General features: G+C 37.8%; 2 protein-coding genes across 2 annotated transcripts in view; one reads left to right on the forward strand and one right to left on the reverse strand.

Annotated features, from left to right (window-relative positions):
• Positions 1 to 6044, reverse strand: part of LOC587749 (nicalin-1) — a 21435-nt gene extending 15391 nt beyond the window's left edge. The window contains exons 1-4 of the mRNA XM_030977254.1: positions 5772 to 6044; positions 3324 to 3514; positions 1959 to 2103; positions 644 to 738 (exon numbers count right to left, since the gene is read on the reverse strand). Coding sequence (XP_030833114.1) covers positions 644 to 738; positions 1959 to 2103; positions 3324 to 3514; positions 5772 to 5937 — 597 coding nt within the window. The 5' untranslated portion in view covers positions 5938 to 6044. The remainder of the gene's footprint in view (positions 1 to 643; positions 739 to 1958; positions 2104 to 3323; positions 3515 to 5771) is intronic.
• Positions 6045 to 7263: 1219 nt separating this feature from the next.
• LOC591823 (UDP-glucuronosyltransferase 2B31) lies at positions 7264 to 12630 on the forward strand. The gene is made up of 2 exons (XM_030977153.1): positions 7264 to 7419; positions 10345 to 12630. Exon 2 carries the CDS (start codon positions 10406 to 10408, stop codon positions 12023 to 12025), a length of 1620 nt encoding a protein of 539 aa, XP_030833013.1. The 5' UTR covers positions 7264 to 7419; positions 10345 to 10405; the 3' UTR covers positions 12026 to 12630.
• The last annotated feature ends 4985 nt before the right edge of the window (positions 12631 to 17615 follow it).

Raw genomic sequence — 17615 nt, forward strand, 5'->3', positions numbered from 1 at the left:
TCTTCCATCTGTAAGAACACTTTTCAAGACCTTTTTTCGTGTATACTTCAAGAGGTTTACAAAATAATTAATGGACCAATCATAGCAGGGAAGGTTGATCTGCCATACTTTGGAAACAGTAGGGTCTCGTCTGCTGAGATACCCAATGGTGTTAACTCATAAACATTTAGACATAGTGATCGCATTTGACTTCTTGCGCTCAGCAGAGCAGTCATTTTTATGGTATTTCTGCTGCATCAAGCATACCATATCATTTACATCAATACTACAATTTCTGCATGTTTAAACTTCACTATCTATAGATTGTTAACAGTATCTTAAACTTACAACTGGAAAGTCACAATCGTCCATTTTATATATTTTCATCAGATATGACCACTGTTCTATGACACGAGTTGTGATGGCTCAGTGGTGGAGCAGTGGTCTTGTAACCGGGAGGTCACACGTTTGAACCCAAATCAGTGCAATTTTTGTAAGGCTTTAATCCTCATTACCAAGTCCCAAAAAAGGACTTAGAGCCATCAGTCCCCCTGGTTGCTTAACTTACAAGCAAACATATGTATTCTTAACAATCAGGTAAGTAAAGCAATCCTCAAACATCATCACATTTTTACTGATTTGAGATAATATTCTATATGCCTACCTGGAAGCTGATGATATGGCCATCCTTGACAGGTTTAGCCTGAGATCCAGACACAACCATCTGGAACCCATTGGCATACACTGCACTCAGAAGCGCTGAAAGATGGACACAAACAAAAAAGTATCATAATCATTCAATTTAGACAGGTTTTCACATTGCATTAAAATTTATTTACCATGCATCAAAGTTATTAAATGTTACATTTAAGATTCCTAAATAATCAGCTTTCAGCGAACAACTGGTGTTAGAGTTAGGGATAGGGTAAGGGTTTGATTTAAAGTTAGGATTACAGCAAGTGTTTCCTACATGTAAGAAATTTTAGTCTTTAGATTAAGCTTAATTTTTGTGGTGGGGTACTCAAAAGTTGCAAATCTTCAAGAGAAAAAAAAGCTGCTCATGGTCTGACATGGAGGCAAAGCCCAAGATCACTCATGACAAAGCTATCAGAAAATGCAAATTAAGATGAAAATAATATGATAGAGAAAAATTCATGCTTCCTTTGCAATGTACAAGTGTGTCAAATCTTAGTACATCTATAAGGATTTCTATGACAAAATAACTTTTCATAATGCCAAATCAAAATGGTACCCACACATATTGCTTTTGAAGAGGGGGTTCTGTATTACTTCACCCATACATTTGCCACAAATATATTAAATGTTACTAGGTAACCCTGTAAATTGAGTCTATGATTGGATCGGCAGTTTGGCTCCCAATATCGGTATCAGATCGGCAGATCGGGAGGGAAATCTGATGATTTTTTTATTTAATCTGCCTCCAAAAATTGCCAAAATTTGACTATTTTGAGCACCTAAAATCACTCCTACCCTGGATAATTCTCTCATTTGAAGTTGTTGTTGTTATGTTTAAAGCTATTTTCATGCTCTTAACAAACAAAAAAAAGAGAACATTTTCAAGTTTTGGGCTTTCAAATACTAAAAAAAAACATGCATAAATGGGATTAATTTGTTATTTGGAGTTGTTGTAGACTACAGAATGTTTGTTGATACTAAGTGCCTTTTCATGACTTTGAAATGAACAATATTTGTCTAAGAGAAGAGGCAAAACGTGTGAGCCGCCATCTTGGATTATAGTGACAATGGAAAAAATATGTGCCCAAGTATTTAAGAGCCCCAAACTTGAACATTTTTGGCCTTTTTTTTTTCAGCCATCAGAAGTTATTATCAGATTTCACCTGATCGGCCTACGATCAGCCCCCGATCCGATTATTGATTACAGGGTTATTATTAGGGCATATCTGAATGAGGTTTCTTTCTTTACGGACTGACTTGTCTCACGTACGTAATAGACTTACCCTGAGCAGCTGAAGGTGCCTGGTCACCACTGACCGCTTGCTGGATGTCACTGTGAATGGACAGCAGCTCGTCATCCTCTGTTGCAAAGTAGACTGGCATGTTGGCCTCCTGCTCCAACATGAGAGGCTCTAACTCCATCCATTGCTACGAGCAAGAAAGGTCAAAATACTCTGTCAGGTTTGAAAAGCTTTAGTGCTGTACAACAAGATGAATAGAGACATCAGGGGGGTTTTTCACAAAGCATTTTTTCAATGACAAATGACAAAAATTAGTGAAAAATCTGCTGATAACCAATCAGAAGCAAGGATTTCACTAGCTTGTTATTTGTCACTGATGACAAGTTTTGTGAAACACTCCCGAGTGAATTACGTTTTAAGAAAGTGCTTTGACAAACATGTATATACCCCGCCATCCCTCCCTCCCACCCCCCCCCCTACTTCCTCTCAATGAAGGATGCTTACTCTTTACTTTACTTTACTCATGGTTGAAAAAGAAAAGAAAAAAATTGCATCCATACTGAGGCCAGAAATTATGGTAAAACAATTTGATAGTAGTAATAAATTATAATGCATGTTGTTGTTTCTTGTTCCCTTTAAAAGTACTATGTCCCATTTGCAGGCCAAAAAAATGAAAAAGTTAAATTCCAATGGCATTTGAAAGATAATACTAATCTAGAACTTCCCTAAAGAAAAGGGGGCTTGAAAATGTCTTTAAGTGGGAAAATAATGACTATTAGTTGTCAAATCGACTTAGGAGCTATAGAGCCACTAAGTAATAGTCTTGATTTTCAGACCATTGAACCGAACGGTTGTAAATTTTATGCTGCGCAAAGATTCAATCAGTGTAATTTTGGCAATTACAAACAATGAGTTATTGTTGTAGACAAATGCTCATGTACCCTTTACAGCTCATTTTATGTATGTTATTACCAAAGAACAAAAAAAGCCAGTCAGTCACTCAATAGTGTCTGACAGTGAAGTCTAGCAAGTAAACAGGTTTCCTTGCATAATTTGAATATCAGCACACTGCTAGCACTTAAATTTCACAGATAGGACATACATGACATATTCATAATTCCCGCAAAGTTCTACAGAATTTGAGGTTGGCTGCAAAAGGGACAAAGTATCTTTAAAACTCACCCCCCCCCCCCCCCCCCAACAAAAAAATATTTAAAAAATACAAAATAAATAAACACATTTTAAAACAAATTAATAAATACATTTTAAAATAAATAAATACAAAAATATTTAAAAATAAATAAATAAATAAAATAAATAAATAAATTACATAACACATGAATGAAAACAATAAATTATATCGTGTCCAGGTTGAACAGTGAACACATGCTGGCACAGATAACTTACATTGAGTACATCCTGCGGTGAAGAATTCAAGGATTCAGGAAGCAAGATGACCAGTGCTCCTGCTCCCTGCTCTTTGAGCTCCTTGTATCGGTCAGCGGTCATCTCAGACAGCTTGGCTAGGACGCACCTCCTGGTAACCATCTTGGCTGAAATGGGCCGAGCTTCAAGGTTGACCAAGGTGTTACGACAGCCTATAGTTTATAAAGTAAAATGCACAAACATTTGTTCATCGGTCTAAATTTTGGTTTTTAATGAAGTTTTAAAGATTGCATTGTTTAATTTCAACTACAAATCACTGCACGAAGAAGTTTGCGCATTAAGCGCTGTACAGTGAGTTTAGGCGCTCTCATTGGCCGATCCCCTCGAGTGGCTTCAAATTTAAGTGAGAGAGGGCCTACTTTAACTTAAGCGCAACTTAAGCGCAACTTAAGTTCAATGGCAAAATCAATACGTAATATTATGTCACACCACAGAGATTTTGACATGTCCTGCTTTAAACAGGTGATGCACTTCACACATAACTGACGCACACACAGCATTGCACACACATGAAATAGAAAAATCAACGAACATTTCAGAATAAATTTCCAGTTTGTACCTTAAATATGACGAAAATGAGAATTGTTTAAACTTGAAAAATAGTTAAGACTTAAACTTAAGTGCAATACTTAAATGAAAATATCAAAACAAAAGGTCTAGTCTCTAGATCTAGAGGGTTTGACTGAAATATCATAATTTTGGTATAAAAAAAACCGGAAAGTCGCAAGCTTGCTCATTGCACAAATATCTGATAGCATTGAGTGAATGGAAAACAGCGATAGCCAATAAGAAGGGCCCTTGTTGGCACCAATTTAGTAAAATGAGGCTGAGATTTGCCAAGATCGGATGAACGATTTGCGCATGCGCTAAAGTTTTACGTGCACTGTTGTCTCAGTGATGGCTTGATTTCAATTTTCAGCCCTCAGGATTGCAGCTCGTCTGTGTGTCAGAGTGTGCGACCGATTCAAGACTAGCAATTGTACTTCTGTGCGGAGTTTAATTGTCATTTTGGGGGCCGTTTCTCGAAACTAACTCCATGACAGTCATATCTTTGTCGGCGACCTACGGAGATGTCATGAAGTGGACAAACTGTTTCACAAAGCCATGACAGACATGATATCGATATATCGCGATACTAGCAGCTCAAGAACATAGTCTTTGTCACGATCCATTTGATTTATCACGAATAACCCAAAACAAGTTTTGGGGCTAAAATTGTTCAAAAAGAAACATATACATATTAATTCTCCTAAAATGAATAAAAAAATAGTGTCATTATCAAATGTAGATCATCAAACGATTTGCATATTTCTGTAAAGATTCTTAAATTGAAGAAAAACCGGTGAGTGTTTTTTTTTTTACAGTCGAATCAAAAGTTAGTTGAACTTAGGATACTGTAATGTGATAGTTTATCATTACGTACTTTTTTGTTTATTGCGACGAGGAATTTTAGGCAAAATACCTTTTCTCAGCCAGTTTTTATTTAAGAGTCTCATAAATACTCGTTATATAATTGATTTTATATTGAAAATATAATTTGAAAGAAGTAATTAGAGAGGCAATAATATTGCACATAGGCCCCAAAGGTATGACGGTATCCTAAGAAAAGACTATGGATCGACTATGGAAAACGGTGTGTAACATTCTTATCTCTCTTATTTATATGTTATAGTTTAATGATTTGTGATTTAATGTTTATAATCAGCTTTTTAAAGTTTCTGTATAATTTGTATTAGGCCTATCACTTTTTTTACATTTGCATTTCGCATCCCAGAGAATTACGTACAGAACTCGTCTTTATTTTTGTCAAAATGATAGTGAAACTAATCGTATATTTCGCGGCCCATGAAATAGCAACAAACTGACTTGTGATGGCGCTTTACAGCAATTAAAAATATATGACGGGTTCAGAGCAGTGACAACTCACTGTCACGGAAGTTGTCGCTCATCTTGGCAAAGACGGCTTCGTGAATGACTTAGCAGACAAGTTGCATGACAGTGGCGAGATGTCGTTAATCTTGTAGTTATGACGGTTTCGAGAAACGGCTCCCTGGACTTTGTCCCTGCAATGACACGCCCGTTATTGGGCCTGTCTATTTCTGAACGTAAATTAGTGAGTCCACGTTTCAAATTCAAGCCACCCTACGAGCTACGGCGCGGCTAGTCTAGATTTAGACCTAGATCTAGTACTAGATCTAGACTAGTTGAATATGACTTAGATTCTAGAGTTAGACTAGATCTATAAATTGAATTACATTTTGCACTCTAGTCTAAGGAACACGAACAAAAAACGCTTGCCAGTCAGTCGCCCAACATAGGCGCCGCGCCGCCGCCGCAGCCTAGCCACACCGACCGATGCATGGAACAAAGGCAAGCCCCAAGCTCGCCCGAAAGTCTCCGTCATCTTACCGTACTGTGTCCCTTGCAAGTCGAACTGCTGCATTCGATAGGCGGTGAAGTCATGAGCCCCATGTACGGGCGAAATTGCGATCAAAATCGGAACTAAGAGAAGACATGTCCACGGGAAATGTCCTCTTACTACTTCAACAACTTCTTCCGCCTCTGCAAACCACATAATTATTTCAAATAATTAAAGTAAAACAAGAAATTGTGGGGAGTTGTTAGCACGGAATGGATGAAAACGTGCACAAAGTAGTATGCCCCGGAAGTACAACGCTTCACAAGCACATGACCCCGCCCTCGACCTGGAGCTCCTAGCTGGAATCGCGTGCAAATTTTAGTTTGCAGTGGGGAAGAATGAGGGAAGGGTGAGGGGTGGTCACGCGTTGTGTTGTGCTCCCAATGTATGAACGGTAAATGCCAGTTTTGGGGCAGGGTCTTTTTTAGCAGATGTTTCTGCACTTATTGAAAAATTAAATATAATATATTACACAAATAGTAGTATATATAATAAAAATTTACATAAAATGCGACAAGTGAAATAAATTTAAAAAATACATATATATAATCGAAAACTTGAAAGTATGGAGGTAAATCAAAGAATCAAGATAAATGCAGAGGGGCAACTATCATAAGCATGAATGCTTGGGTCGATATCAGTGGGTCAGCCTACAACAATAAAATGAACTGTTTTGAATATCCAACAAGAGCTGATCATCCATGCATGGGTCTACTCAGTAGTACTGTTTCCTTTGTAGCGCTGTTAAATTTAAAAAAAACCTACCTATCAGACAATTTTTTGTTTAAAGATCGACATACATGGAGGTCAAAAGATGACTCCTCCTCCTCCAGCCCTCCCCCTTGATAAAAATAGTGAAGTTTGGGTAATTTATGTCAGATTCTAGCATTAAAGAAAAACACATACTCGATATAATTATTGGAAAGGGGCTCGATTATGCTTTGAAAAGGGAATCAAAAGGGGCTCTGTTGATATTAAAGTGTAAATAACTGCAATGGGGTTCTCTTTAATGTATTAGCCGGCCAAATATATGTTCAGCCGGGCCTACAGCAACACCTGTTAATATGGAAAACCCTATAGAAACCATAAGCCTAAAGTGTAAGAGACTAGATGATGTAAAGAGTGGTGGGAAGAACTATATATTATAAAAGTGATCGGAGCAGATGAGATAGATACTGGCAGTATGAAGGAAGACAGACTCTTTAAAAAGATATTAGATCGAGGGGGGGGGGGGGGACAAATCCTTTTTTACACAAAGATAGTAACGTTATTATTAGTTAATTCATCATTATTATAGTCTGGCTCCCAAAATAGCAAAATAACAATCGTTTATTGTCAGTATAGCGATGAAAATACAAAATTATTGTTGTTAAAATTATATATAATATATATATAAGCCGTCCGCCGGTGAAAACTGGAAAACATCTTCCCATATTGAGAGAAAGAAAGAAAAGAAAAAAAGGGGAGGAGCTATTAGGGAGTAACAAAAGAGAGAAACATTGATCATTCAAGGTCGATTTCGATTGACATAAAAGATCGGTGAGCTCCGCTCCGTGGACTCTGTACCTTGTATTCGTGCTGGTATCTCGTTCACTAGCGAGCTGCAAATTACGCGCCACATAATTTCTAAAAAGACAGGTAAGTGAGTGAACAATAACATGTCTTTAATTTGTATTACACTAAAGTTGCTGCCAGTCATGCATGTACAGTTGTACACAACATGAGTTTATGAATTATGACGGGTAACGTAGCATATAACATTGACCATGGACCCTGGTTGGTACATGCGTTATGATATGATCCCATAATGCACGTAGGCCTCGGTACCACGACGAGTTTTTAGCTATAGCTTGGCACGAATGTCTACGCATGCATTTGTCTCGACTTTGTTTACTGCATGTACACTATTGCCTCCATGCAGGCCGCTGAGTGAAGTCGAAGTGCATGATACCATAATACGGGGCGTCGCTAAGGTGGGGGGGGGGGGGGGTTGCGATACCCCTCACATATCAGGATATTGTCGGTAAAATTGCGCTGCTGTCGGGAAAAATGAGAAAAGGGAAAGGGGGAAGAAAAGAAAGGAAAAAAGAAAGAGAAGAAATGAGAAAAAAGAAAAAGAGGAAGAGAAGAAAGAAAAGGAAAAAAGAAGAAAGAAAAAAGGAAACAAAAGAAACGGGGGATAAAAGAGAGGAGAGAGAAAAGGGGTAAGAGCCTGAAAGAAGAGGGTGGAAGTAAGAGAAAGGGGCCATGTTGAGTGGAGTCGCCACGTCGAGGGTGCAAGAAAAGTATGAATAGATAATAAATTATGTTGCTGTGTCGGTCCGCTGTGTCGACATTCTTGCTCGATCCTCGTATACTGTAGAAGTTTGAATTCGGTTAGTTGTTTTTAAGTCCGTCGGCCGGCAAATTTTTCCCTACGAACTGTGACTTTTTATCGGACAAAGAAACGTTTTCGAAAATTCAGACAATGATTGTAAGTCGGTACAACGAATCTTAATAAAAAAATCAAAGTTTCCGCGCAAGCGCGGAAGGGGGGAACTGAATTCAGCCAAGGATTAAGAGTAGAGAACGGTACAACGAATCGTTTTCTTTCTCTAATAATCTTAATGAAACGTCAAAGCTTGCGGAAGGGGGGAACTGAATTCAGACTAGGATTAAGAGTCGAAAACGGTACAACGAATCGTCTTCTTTCTCTAATAATTAAATGAAACGTGAAGGGGGAACTGAATTCAGACAAGGATTCAAAGGTGAGAACGGTACAACGAATCGTCTTCTTTCTCTAATAATTAAAGTCAAAGCTTCCGCGCTTTGCGCGGAAGGGGGGGGGGGGACTGAATTCAGACAAGGATTAAGAGTAGAGAACGGTACAACGAATCGTCTTCTTTTTCTAATAATTAAAGTCAAAGCTTCCGCGCTTTGCGCGAAAGGGGGGGGGGGACTGAATTCAGACAAGGATTAAGAGTAGAGAACGGTACAACGAATCGTTTCCTTTCCCCCTAATAATTTTAATGAAACGTCAAAGCTTAAGCGCTTCGCGCGGGAGAGGGGGAAACTGAATTCAGACAAGGATTAAGAGAAGAAAACTACGCCTACAACGAATCGTCTTCTTTCTCTAATGATTTAATGAAACGTGAAGGGAACTGAATTCAGACAAGGATTCAGAGGCGAGAACGGTACAACGAATCGTCTTCTTTCTCTTATAATATTATTAAATGAAACGTCTTAACTTCTGTGCTTTGCGCGGGAGGGGCGAAACAAGAATTAAGAGTCGGGAACGGTACAACGGATCGTTTTCTTTCTCTAATAATTTAATGAAATGTCAAATCTTCCGCTCTTCGCTTTGGAGGGGGGAACTGAAAAATAATTTAACTCCTGGCCACGGGTTTATAGGGTTAAGTTTGTGGACATTGGGACATTTGCATTAATATATTTGTCGGTAATTGGTGGCTTGTTTTGTCGGCAATCGGTGGCCTCTACATGCCCCCCCCCCCCCACTAAAAAAGGTCTAGCGACGCCCCTCACCATAATCAGTATAATACGGAATCATACACGTAAAACCTTTCAATACAATACGAGACGGCTATCTATCTTATTATATAGCATGCTCCGGCGTTCAATATTATAAAGTTTTGCCTGGTAGGATGTGAAATATTATACAAATAATGAATGGTTATGAGTTCAATAGTGCGAATATTTTCATGAGTTGAAAGATTAACATTCTATTCAACGAGGCGTCAGCCGAGTTGAATAGAATTAATGTTAATCTTTCAACGAATGAAAATATTCGCACCAGTTGAACGAATGAATAACATTCATTATTTGTTTTATACAACATCGAAGAAGATCTAATAGAACGTCGATCAACAAATTATGCTTTACTCCTTATAAAAGATAAATTAAAGTTGGATTCAAGCCTTCTCGATTACATTCAGATTGCCTTCGCGTCAGATACACGCAGGGATACGCGCGCGCACGGCAGAGAGGTACGCAGTCTGCATATAACCAAAAATGCACGGCGCATATAACCAAAAATGCACGACCGTGCAATATACCATCTATTGAATATCATGTGACCAACAATCCTCCAATCAAATGACAGGGATTCACGTAGGTGTTGTATAAAACACTTTATATTTTCGCAATATTAATACAGGTCTCTGTACATAATATAGGCTACTGAAACACATGCGATTGATGTGTCTCCGTAAATGAATATATACAATTATTTATACATGTATAATTACAAAACGTATAGGTATACAAACATGTATAATTAGAGAGAGAGAGAGAGAGAGAGAGAGAGAGTGGAGGAAGAAAGAGTTCAGAAATAAAGAGAATATAGGGAGAAGTGAGAAGGGTGATAAAACAAACAAAAAGAAATGTTTTAAGAATATCAAATTTGTCTATTGATTTTTTTAAGCAGATAACGAATTTACGATTATGCATTGTCTAGCTGTAGACCATAGTTTGACATTTTTCATTGAACATCCATCGCAATGTTCACTGTCTTGTTTGATGATGATGTTTACTACGTATGTCTCTTTTTTTCTCATTTACATGCAGACTGATCTTTACAGACGTCTATTCAAACACCATCTCTTGTCATTAAGCATCGCGAACGATTATGGATCAACGTAGCCTCCCTACTATCCTACGAATCTTTCTTCTGGTATGGGTGTGTCAAGAGGTGCAACCAGCCAACATCCTAATGGTAGGGTTCGTCGGGAAAGGGAGCCATTTTCTTTGCCTTCTCCCGATCGGGAGAAGCTTGGTAAGTCAGGGACACAATGTTTCTTTACTCACCAGCGACGAATACATGGAGAGAGCAAATGATCCCGAGCTCAGAAAACTCTTTAATTTTGAGATCTACAAAAACACCGATCCTCGATATAACACAAAGAAATATTTTCACCTCCTCGAGGAGTTGGGCTTTAGTGAAAACGGAGACCTGATATCCTTTTTCAAAACGATGACATCATTTAACGAGATTATCAGCAAAACTTGCCAGTTTGTCCTGGAAGATAAGGAGATGATGAAACGTTTTGAGAAGCTGGATGCGATTGTAACCGATATGGGTTGGCCATGCGGCGGTTTGATCAAGCTCCACCTGAAGAAATACTCCAATAACAGCCGGGTTCGTCTTATTTGGACAACACCCACCACGCCCAACGTGGCCATGTTGGACATCTCTGGCTCACCCGCAAACCCAGCCTATCAACCAGCTATTATGTCTAGCTACACTTCTAACATGACGTTTATCGAAAGAACAATCAACACCCTATCTACCTATGGTTTGCGATTGTTCATGAAGATGGCGTCGTATTCTTTTTCTACATTCGCTGAAGGCGTTGGCTTGGGAGATGAATTAGCGACTATAGATAATATGCTAACGGATATTACAGACTTAGTCCTGGCAAGTTTTGACTTTGCGGTTGAGTTTCCATTTCCAAAATCGCCGGGCTTGATACCAGTAGGAGGTCTTACGGCAGGACCCCCGAACGACCTCCCTCAAGAACTGGAAGATTTCATTCAAAGTTCCGGAGATGATGGCATTGTAGTATTCACACTCGGAACCTACTTTGCAAATTTTGCGACTTCCAGACCACATCTTCTGAAGATGTTCATCGATGCTTTGGCCAAGATCCCTCAGAAGGTCATCATGCAACTCAAGGTCATGCCCGAGTACGACCTCCCGCCAAACATTAAAGCGTTACCATGGCTACCGCAGAATGATCTTCTTGGTCATCCCAAAACTCGGCTCTTCATGTATCACGGAGGAAACAACGGGTTCTACGAAGCCGTCTATCACGGCGTACCTATCATCGTTCTACCGTTCTTCGGAGATCAACTCGACACAGCCGCCAGAATAACTTCGCGTGGCATGGGATTACAGCTTGATAAGCTAACTCTGAGCGTCGACCTTATTCATCATCACTTGACAGAAGTGTTAGGAGACGAGAGATATAGCTTGGCGGCCAAACGTCTGTCAGCCATCTTGAGAGATCGACCAATGAACCCGGCTGATCGAGCTGCATTCTGGATTCAACACGTGATCAAACATGGCGGCGAATACATGCGATCTCCTGCTCATGATTTATCGTTCATCCAGTATAATTTGATTGATGTTTATGCATTTATTGCGAGTGTGCTTGCGCTCTTCTTATTCCTAGTTTATAAGATTATGCGATGTTGTGTTTCTTGCTGCATGCGAAAGAAAGTAGGTACCAAGGACAAAAGCGACTGAAAAACGAATTTTCGAATGATTTATTAAACAACCTTGAAATTGTTATATCATGCAAATCTGACAAGTTGCTGATGTTATATGGTACTCCCTTTTGCTAGGTTTTTTTTACCGTTATTTAAAAAAAATCATGATCAAAACAAAATATAACATTATACCACGAGCAACGTTCTGCATTTTCCCCCCTAAAATTTATATTACTGTTCTATTCTCTTTACATGCGCCCTCTTTGTCAGTTATGTTTGCTGGTTCATCACCCTGTTTGAGCGTCAATGCATGTTTAATAGTGCAGATAGTCGCAAATAATTTATGATCCATTCACACCACAAAGACCGACACCAGAACGAAAAGAATAAAATGTTGCATAGTCAAAATGGCCAAGACTCATAAAGTCTGAGGTATGAAGTCGGTATAATGTCAGTATGAAGCCGATGTGGAGTTGGTTTGGCGGATTGTCTAAGGTATTCCTGGAACAATCATGCCTGGGTCATCCCCAAGTCACCCTGCATACTACAAAAGGTATCAAAGCTCGAAGAGGGGGTGGGGAAATTTCGTATTTTTAAGTATTTTTGTTTTGTAATATTTTTTATTGTATTCACTCAATAAATAATATTAATTCATACAAATTGTAATATATAACATATTGAAACCAATTACAGAGTACAAAATACAGTAATCTCAATTATATTGAATGAATTAATATTGTTATAACCCCCCCCCCCCCCCTCTATATTTTGTTCTGTGTTACTAGTATCCCTATTACATATTATAATTTATAACATATTGGAACAAAGTACAGACTACAATCAACTTAGTTATATCGAATGAATAAAGTTTGTTAAATCCCCTACCCCCGTTAAAAACAAAACCAACAAAAAACAAAAACAAAAAACAAAAAACAAACAAAAAAAACAAAAAAAAACGATACAAGAAGACGTGGGCAGTCTATGGCAGTCGAGACCGGTCAATCACACACAGCTGTGAACCGGGCAGGCCCCCCCTTTCCTCATCCCTTGCATTTTCTTGCATATTATCCATGTTTACCTTGAGATGTTCCCATTTTTTATAGTGGAGCGTCAACGTATTTCGTTCAGTAGCACTCTTTCTTTCTTCCTGTTTACTTTTGAATATTTTCTCTCTTATTTCTTCAATACTTGGAGGCTTCTTTTTTTCCCTACTAATAAATATCAAATATTTAATTAATAAAACCACGTGATTAATCATTTGCCTATCTTCGGTTATTTCGTCTAATCCAATGTGAACTTCCTTCCAGCTCATATCTTTAAGGATTGGAATATCCAAACTATCACTACATTGATCCCATAATTTTCTCACCATTTCGCATTCAAAAAATATGTGCCTATATGTTTCCTCTTCTTTTCCACAAAATGAGCATTTATCACTTAATATGAATTGAAACCTGTATAAATAACGATTGACATAAACAATTTTATAAAGCAATTTGAATTGAAATTCTCTTAGTTTATTATCTAAAGTACTAATTCTTGGTCGGACAAAAACCTTTTCAATTTCTTTAACCGACAGATTGTATGATGAATGTAAATTCTGAAAACTGACAGGGACGTCTTGCATTTTTTGTATGCATGCCCTGTACAGATTTTTCGAACAAACCGATTCAAATTGGAATGTTTTTTTTGTGAACATAAATTCTATTTTTAGATCATGAAATGAAATTTGCCTCTTTGTTAATTCGATTTTCCATTCCTTTGGTATATTACCATAGATTTCTTTAAGCATTGATATTTCCTCTTCCTCTAGTCCCATACATCTGAAATAAGTTTTCTACATTTGTTTTAAATTGTTGTGAGTAAACTTATATCGTCTTCATTGTAGTTGACAACCAAAATGTGATTTCTCGTATGCAGTATCTATTTGGTTTGGCCTACTGATTAAAAACGGCATTAATTAGGATCAGTAAGAATAATGATATGGGAAATGAAATGCAATTATCGTCTTCTCTGCCATCTTTTATCATTCTAATCAGACCTTAAAGGACAATCCAATCACTGTAATAAGTTCATTTGTATGAATTTAAAGTAGAAAAATAAGATAAACAGAATGGTTAATGTTTGAAATAAGTCGAACCAATCATGAGAGAGTTATGAATATTTGAAATAATTATGTGATCAATGAGTCAATGCGATTCTCAAATTGGCAGTTTAGTCAGTTAATTGGGTAACACTTTGTCTATTTCGAGAGCTTTGTGTATAGCTTTTTTTAGATCAATTCTATAATTATTGTATAGGGCTCTCTTGGAAACCAGCAATGCCACAATGCCAAAAAAAAGACTGAATACATATTATTGAACAAATTACGGGTAGATAAGATATTCGAGCTTTCATCAATCAAACTTTTAAATTGGGAAAACAAGTGTTTTACTATAATGATTTTTTTGTTTGTTATGGATTTATTTGATTGAAATATTCCTTCATGTGACTCACGTAAATTTGATGATAAAATTAAAATTATCGCTGGAAAACTAACATGATTGTATTGTGTATTGGACTGTATTAAGTATTTAATGTAATCTATGTATGTATGTATGTAAGGCAACGCGTTAAAGATAGCCATCTGCGTTGTATCCATACAGGCATTGTTTAACAATGTTTCCAGTTTTACAAATCTGAGATGCATGGCCCTACGTGTTATCAGTGTCTGTGATATGGTGTAAGATTGAAAGCCCTAACCAAAAAAACGCGCTTCAAAATGATCATAAAGTGCTTCAAAAAATTAAAAAACTTGAATGACCGGTTTTACCCTACTCATTTTTCCAATAGACTGTACTGTTATTGACATTTCTAATTCCAATCATAAATATCTTGATAAACAGAAAAGTGATTATCTTGTTAAAGTCACGGGATTCCTGACTGACCTAATGGTCTATAATTATGATTGCACCATTACGATTGCTAATTAATCCAGGATTTTGTTTAGAATCTGAGACAAAGACACCCAATCCCTTTAAGGTTGTGATATGGGTTTTACAGCCTGTCTAGAAAGGCCACCTTTCATCTATGAATAACAAATCGTATTGTCACGGTCATTTCATGAAAAGGGTAAACAACATTGACTCCAACTTTATGGGCAACTGTGCACTGTATAAACAGTTAATAAAGATAATTTTGTGACACCCTGTGTAAATATTAATTTTTTATTTAGTTGGCAAGTTTTCTTTTTGGTTTTACAGCTTGTCTAGAGAGGCCACCTTTTATCTATTAATAATAAATCGTATTGTCACAGTCATTTCATGAAAAGAGGTTAACAACATTGACTCCAACTTTATGGGCAACTGTGTATATAATGTTAATAAACGTAATTTTCACTATGAATATGACCAGGCGCGAACGCAGGATTTTTTCGAGGGGGGGGTTTTAACATTTATAAATCGGTCCGAAAATTTCGCAACGACTTAGCCAGCCGCTGAATAAGTGGGGGGGGGGGGGGGGGGGGGGGGGGGGGGGGGGGGGGTAAGAGGACACTTTCTCGAAATTTGGAAATTTGACATTTTGCTCCGTTGGGGGGGGGTAAGGTCAACTTTTTTAGGTCGGCCATGGGAATTTTTTTTTTTTTTTTTTTTTTTTTTAATAATTAAAAAAAAAAAAAAAAAAAAAAAAAAAAATCCAAAAGGGAGGGGTTTTAGGTTTTTTTTAGGGGGGTTTACACACAAAAAATTTCCAAAGGGGGGGGGGTTTAACCCCCAAACCCCCCCCCCCCACCCCCCCCCCCCCCCCCCCCCCCCCCCCCCCCCCCCCCCCCCCCCCCCCCCCTGCGTACGCGCCTGAATATGACTGACAAAGAAAGCGGACAAAACATACAGTTCCTCAGGTAGACAAAGGAACATCCCTTTACTGCTATTATGTAAAAATGTGTAGAACAGGTGTCACATTCATATTCACTTGTTACATAATAGCAGTGAAGGGATGTTCCTTTGTCTCCCTGAGGAACTGTATATTTTGTCCGCTTTCTTTGTCCGTCATATTCATAGTGTTTGTTACACCTTGTGTGAATATTAATTTTATTTAGGTGACAAGTTTTTTTTGGGGCGAAGTGCCCTTTTGATGAACATGATTAATCGTCTCACCTGTCGTCATGTAAGACCTTGACCAAGCTAATATAATGCATTTATGATTAGGCCCTATTAAGAAATTTTTCACTGTGAAAACGGTTTAATGGTTTTCGATTATAGAGTAATGCATAAATCATCATGGTACGTATTGCCTCATGTACACCATGTTGGGAAAGAAAGAGAGAGAGGGGGTGATGGGGGATCATGTGGCAGAGAGATAGATGGGAGAAGAGAAAGTTATAGATAGAAAACACAAAGAGAGAGAGAGAGAGAGAGGGAAGGGGTTAAGGAGGGATGGAGGAGAGAGAAAGAATAAGTTGAAGACTAAGAGGAAGAGAGAGTATGAAAGAGAGACAGACACACAGAGAGAAAGGGAGGAACAGAAAGAGAGTTAATGAAGACAGAAGGGAAATAAATTAGTATAGAAAGAGAGAGGGAGTATAAGAGATTGGTGATGTTGAAGAGAGGGGGTTAGAAAGAGAGAAAGGACATGAGAGATTGGATATTGGGTCTTTTGTGGATAGCTTTTGGACGATAAAAAAAATACCTTAAAAATAAGATGCAGGTATCTCTTTCCAGCTACCCCCTCCTTTTGTTTTTGTTATGTCTATTTCGAGAGCTACTCTAATCCACTGAATAGCCCCTGTTGTACCTGTGAGGATTTTTTTGGCATTGATTTAAAAAAAAAAATCAACAACAACAAATAATACGACTTTATTTTGTTTGACACGCAAAGAATTAACTTCCTCGCATTAGAATGGTGACAGCGGTGGGATATGATATATTGTATATCGTACAACTTTCTACTTAAATGCGATATCTCCTTTTATACTTGGTCGGGTAAGTGTTTTACCTGCATTTTCATATAATTTTGATGTTAGATCAAAGATTTTTAATAAGAATAGTCATGAAATGGGAGGTCTCATGTTTGTGTTATGCTTATTTTAGCATAGGAATTAGTGATCCGTCACGAAATCAAGGAATACCATTATTGATATATGGAAGTACGTGATATTTTATAATTATGCTCTGAGTCCGTTTGACAGCCACCCCCTCTCTCTCTCTCTTTCTCTTTCTCACAATATCTCTCTTTTTCTCTCTCATTCTCTCTCTATTTCTCATTCTATCTCCCTTTCTCTCATTCGCTCACTCGCCTTTTCTAAAGGAAATTTATTTTTATCACTCGTGTTTACTTTCTCATCCTCATTTTTTCTTTTCGACAAAATACAACCACGACAAGATCGTGTAAATGTGAAAGCTGTATTTATTTGCATGTGTAATGTCATAATAATGCTGTCGTTCGAATAGGCTTAGAGCGTGTTTGTCTTTGTGCAACAAAATCATAGGAGTGGAAATGTCCACCTTCCGAGGCAAAAAAAAAAGATAATAGAGAGATGGCTAAATACCTCATCTATTCAATTGTCTACATATCCATTGTATTGAAACAGACTAATTATACATATACGATTTTGAGCCGAATAATGACATACAAGATTTGGAAACAAA

This window comes from Strongylocentrotus purpuratus, unplaced genomic scaffold, assembly GCF_000002235.5.
Source record: "Strongylocentrotus purpuratus isolate Spur 01 unplaced genomic scaffold, Spur_5.0 spur5_scaffold_9, whole genome shotgun sequence".
In the NCBI taxonomy this organism is placed as follows: Eukaryota; Metazoa; Echinodermata; class Echinoidea; order Camarodonta; family Strongylocentrotidae; genus Strongylocentrotus; species Strongylocentrotus purpuratus.

Bases quoted from the DNA above. Each gene is read 5' to 3' on its own strand.
- LOC591823 (XM_030977153.1), top strand. From the start codon at position 10,406: ATGGATCAACGTAGCCTCCCTACTATCCTACGAATCTTTCTTCTGGTA.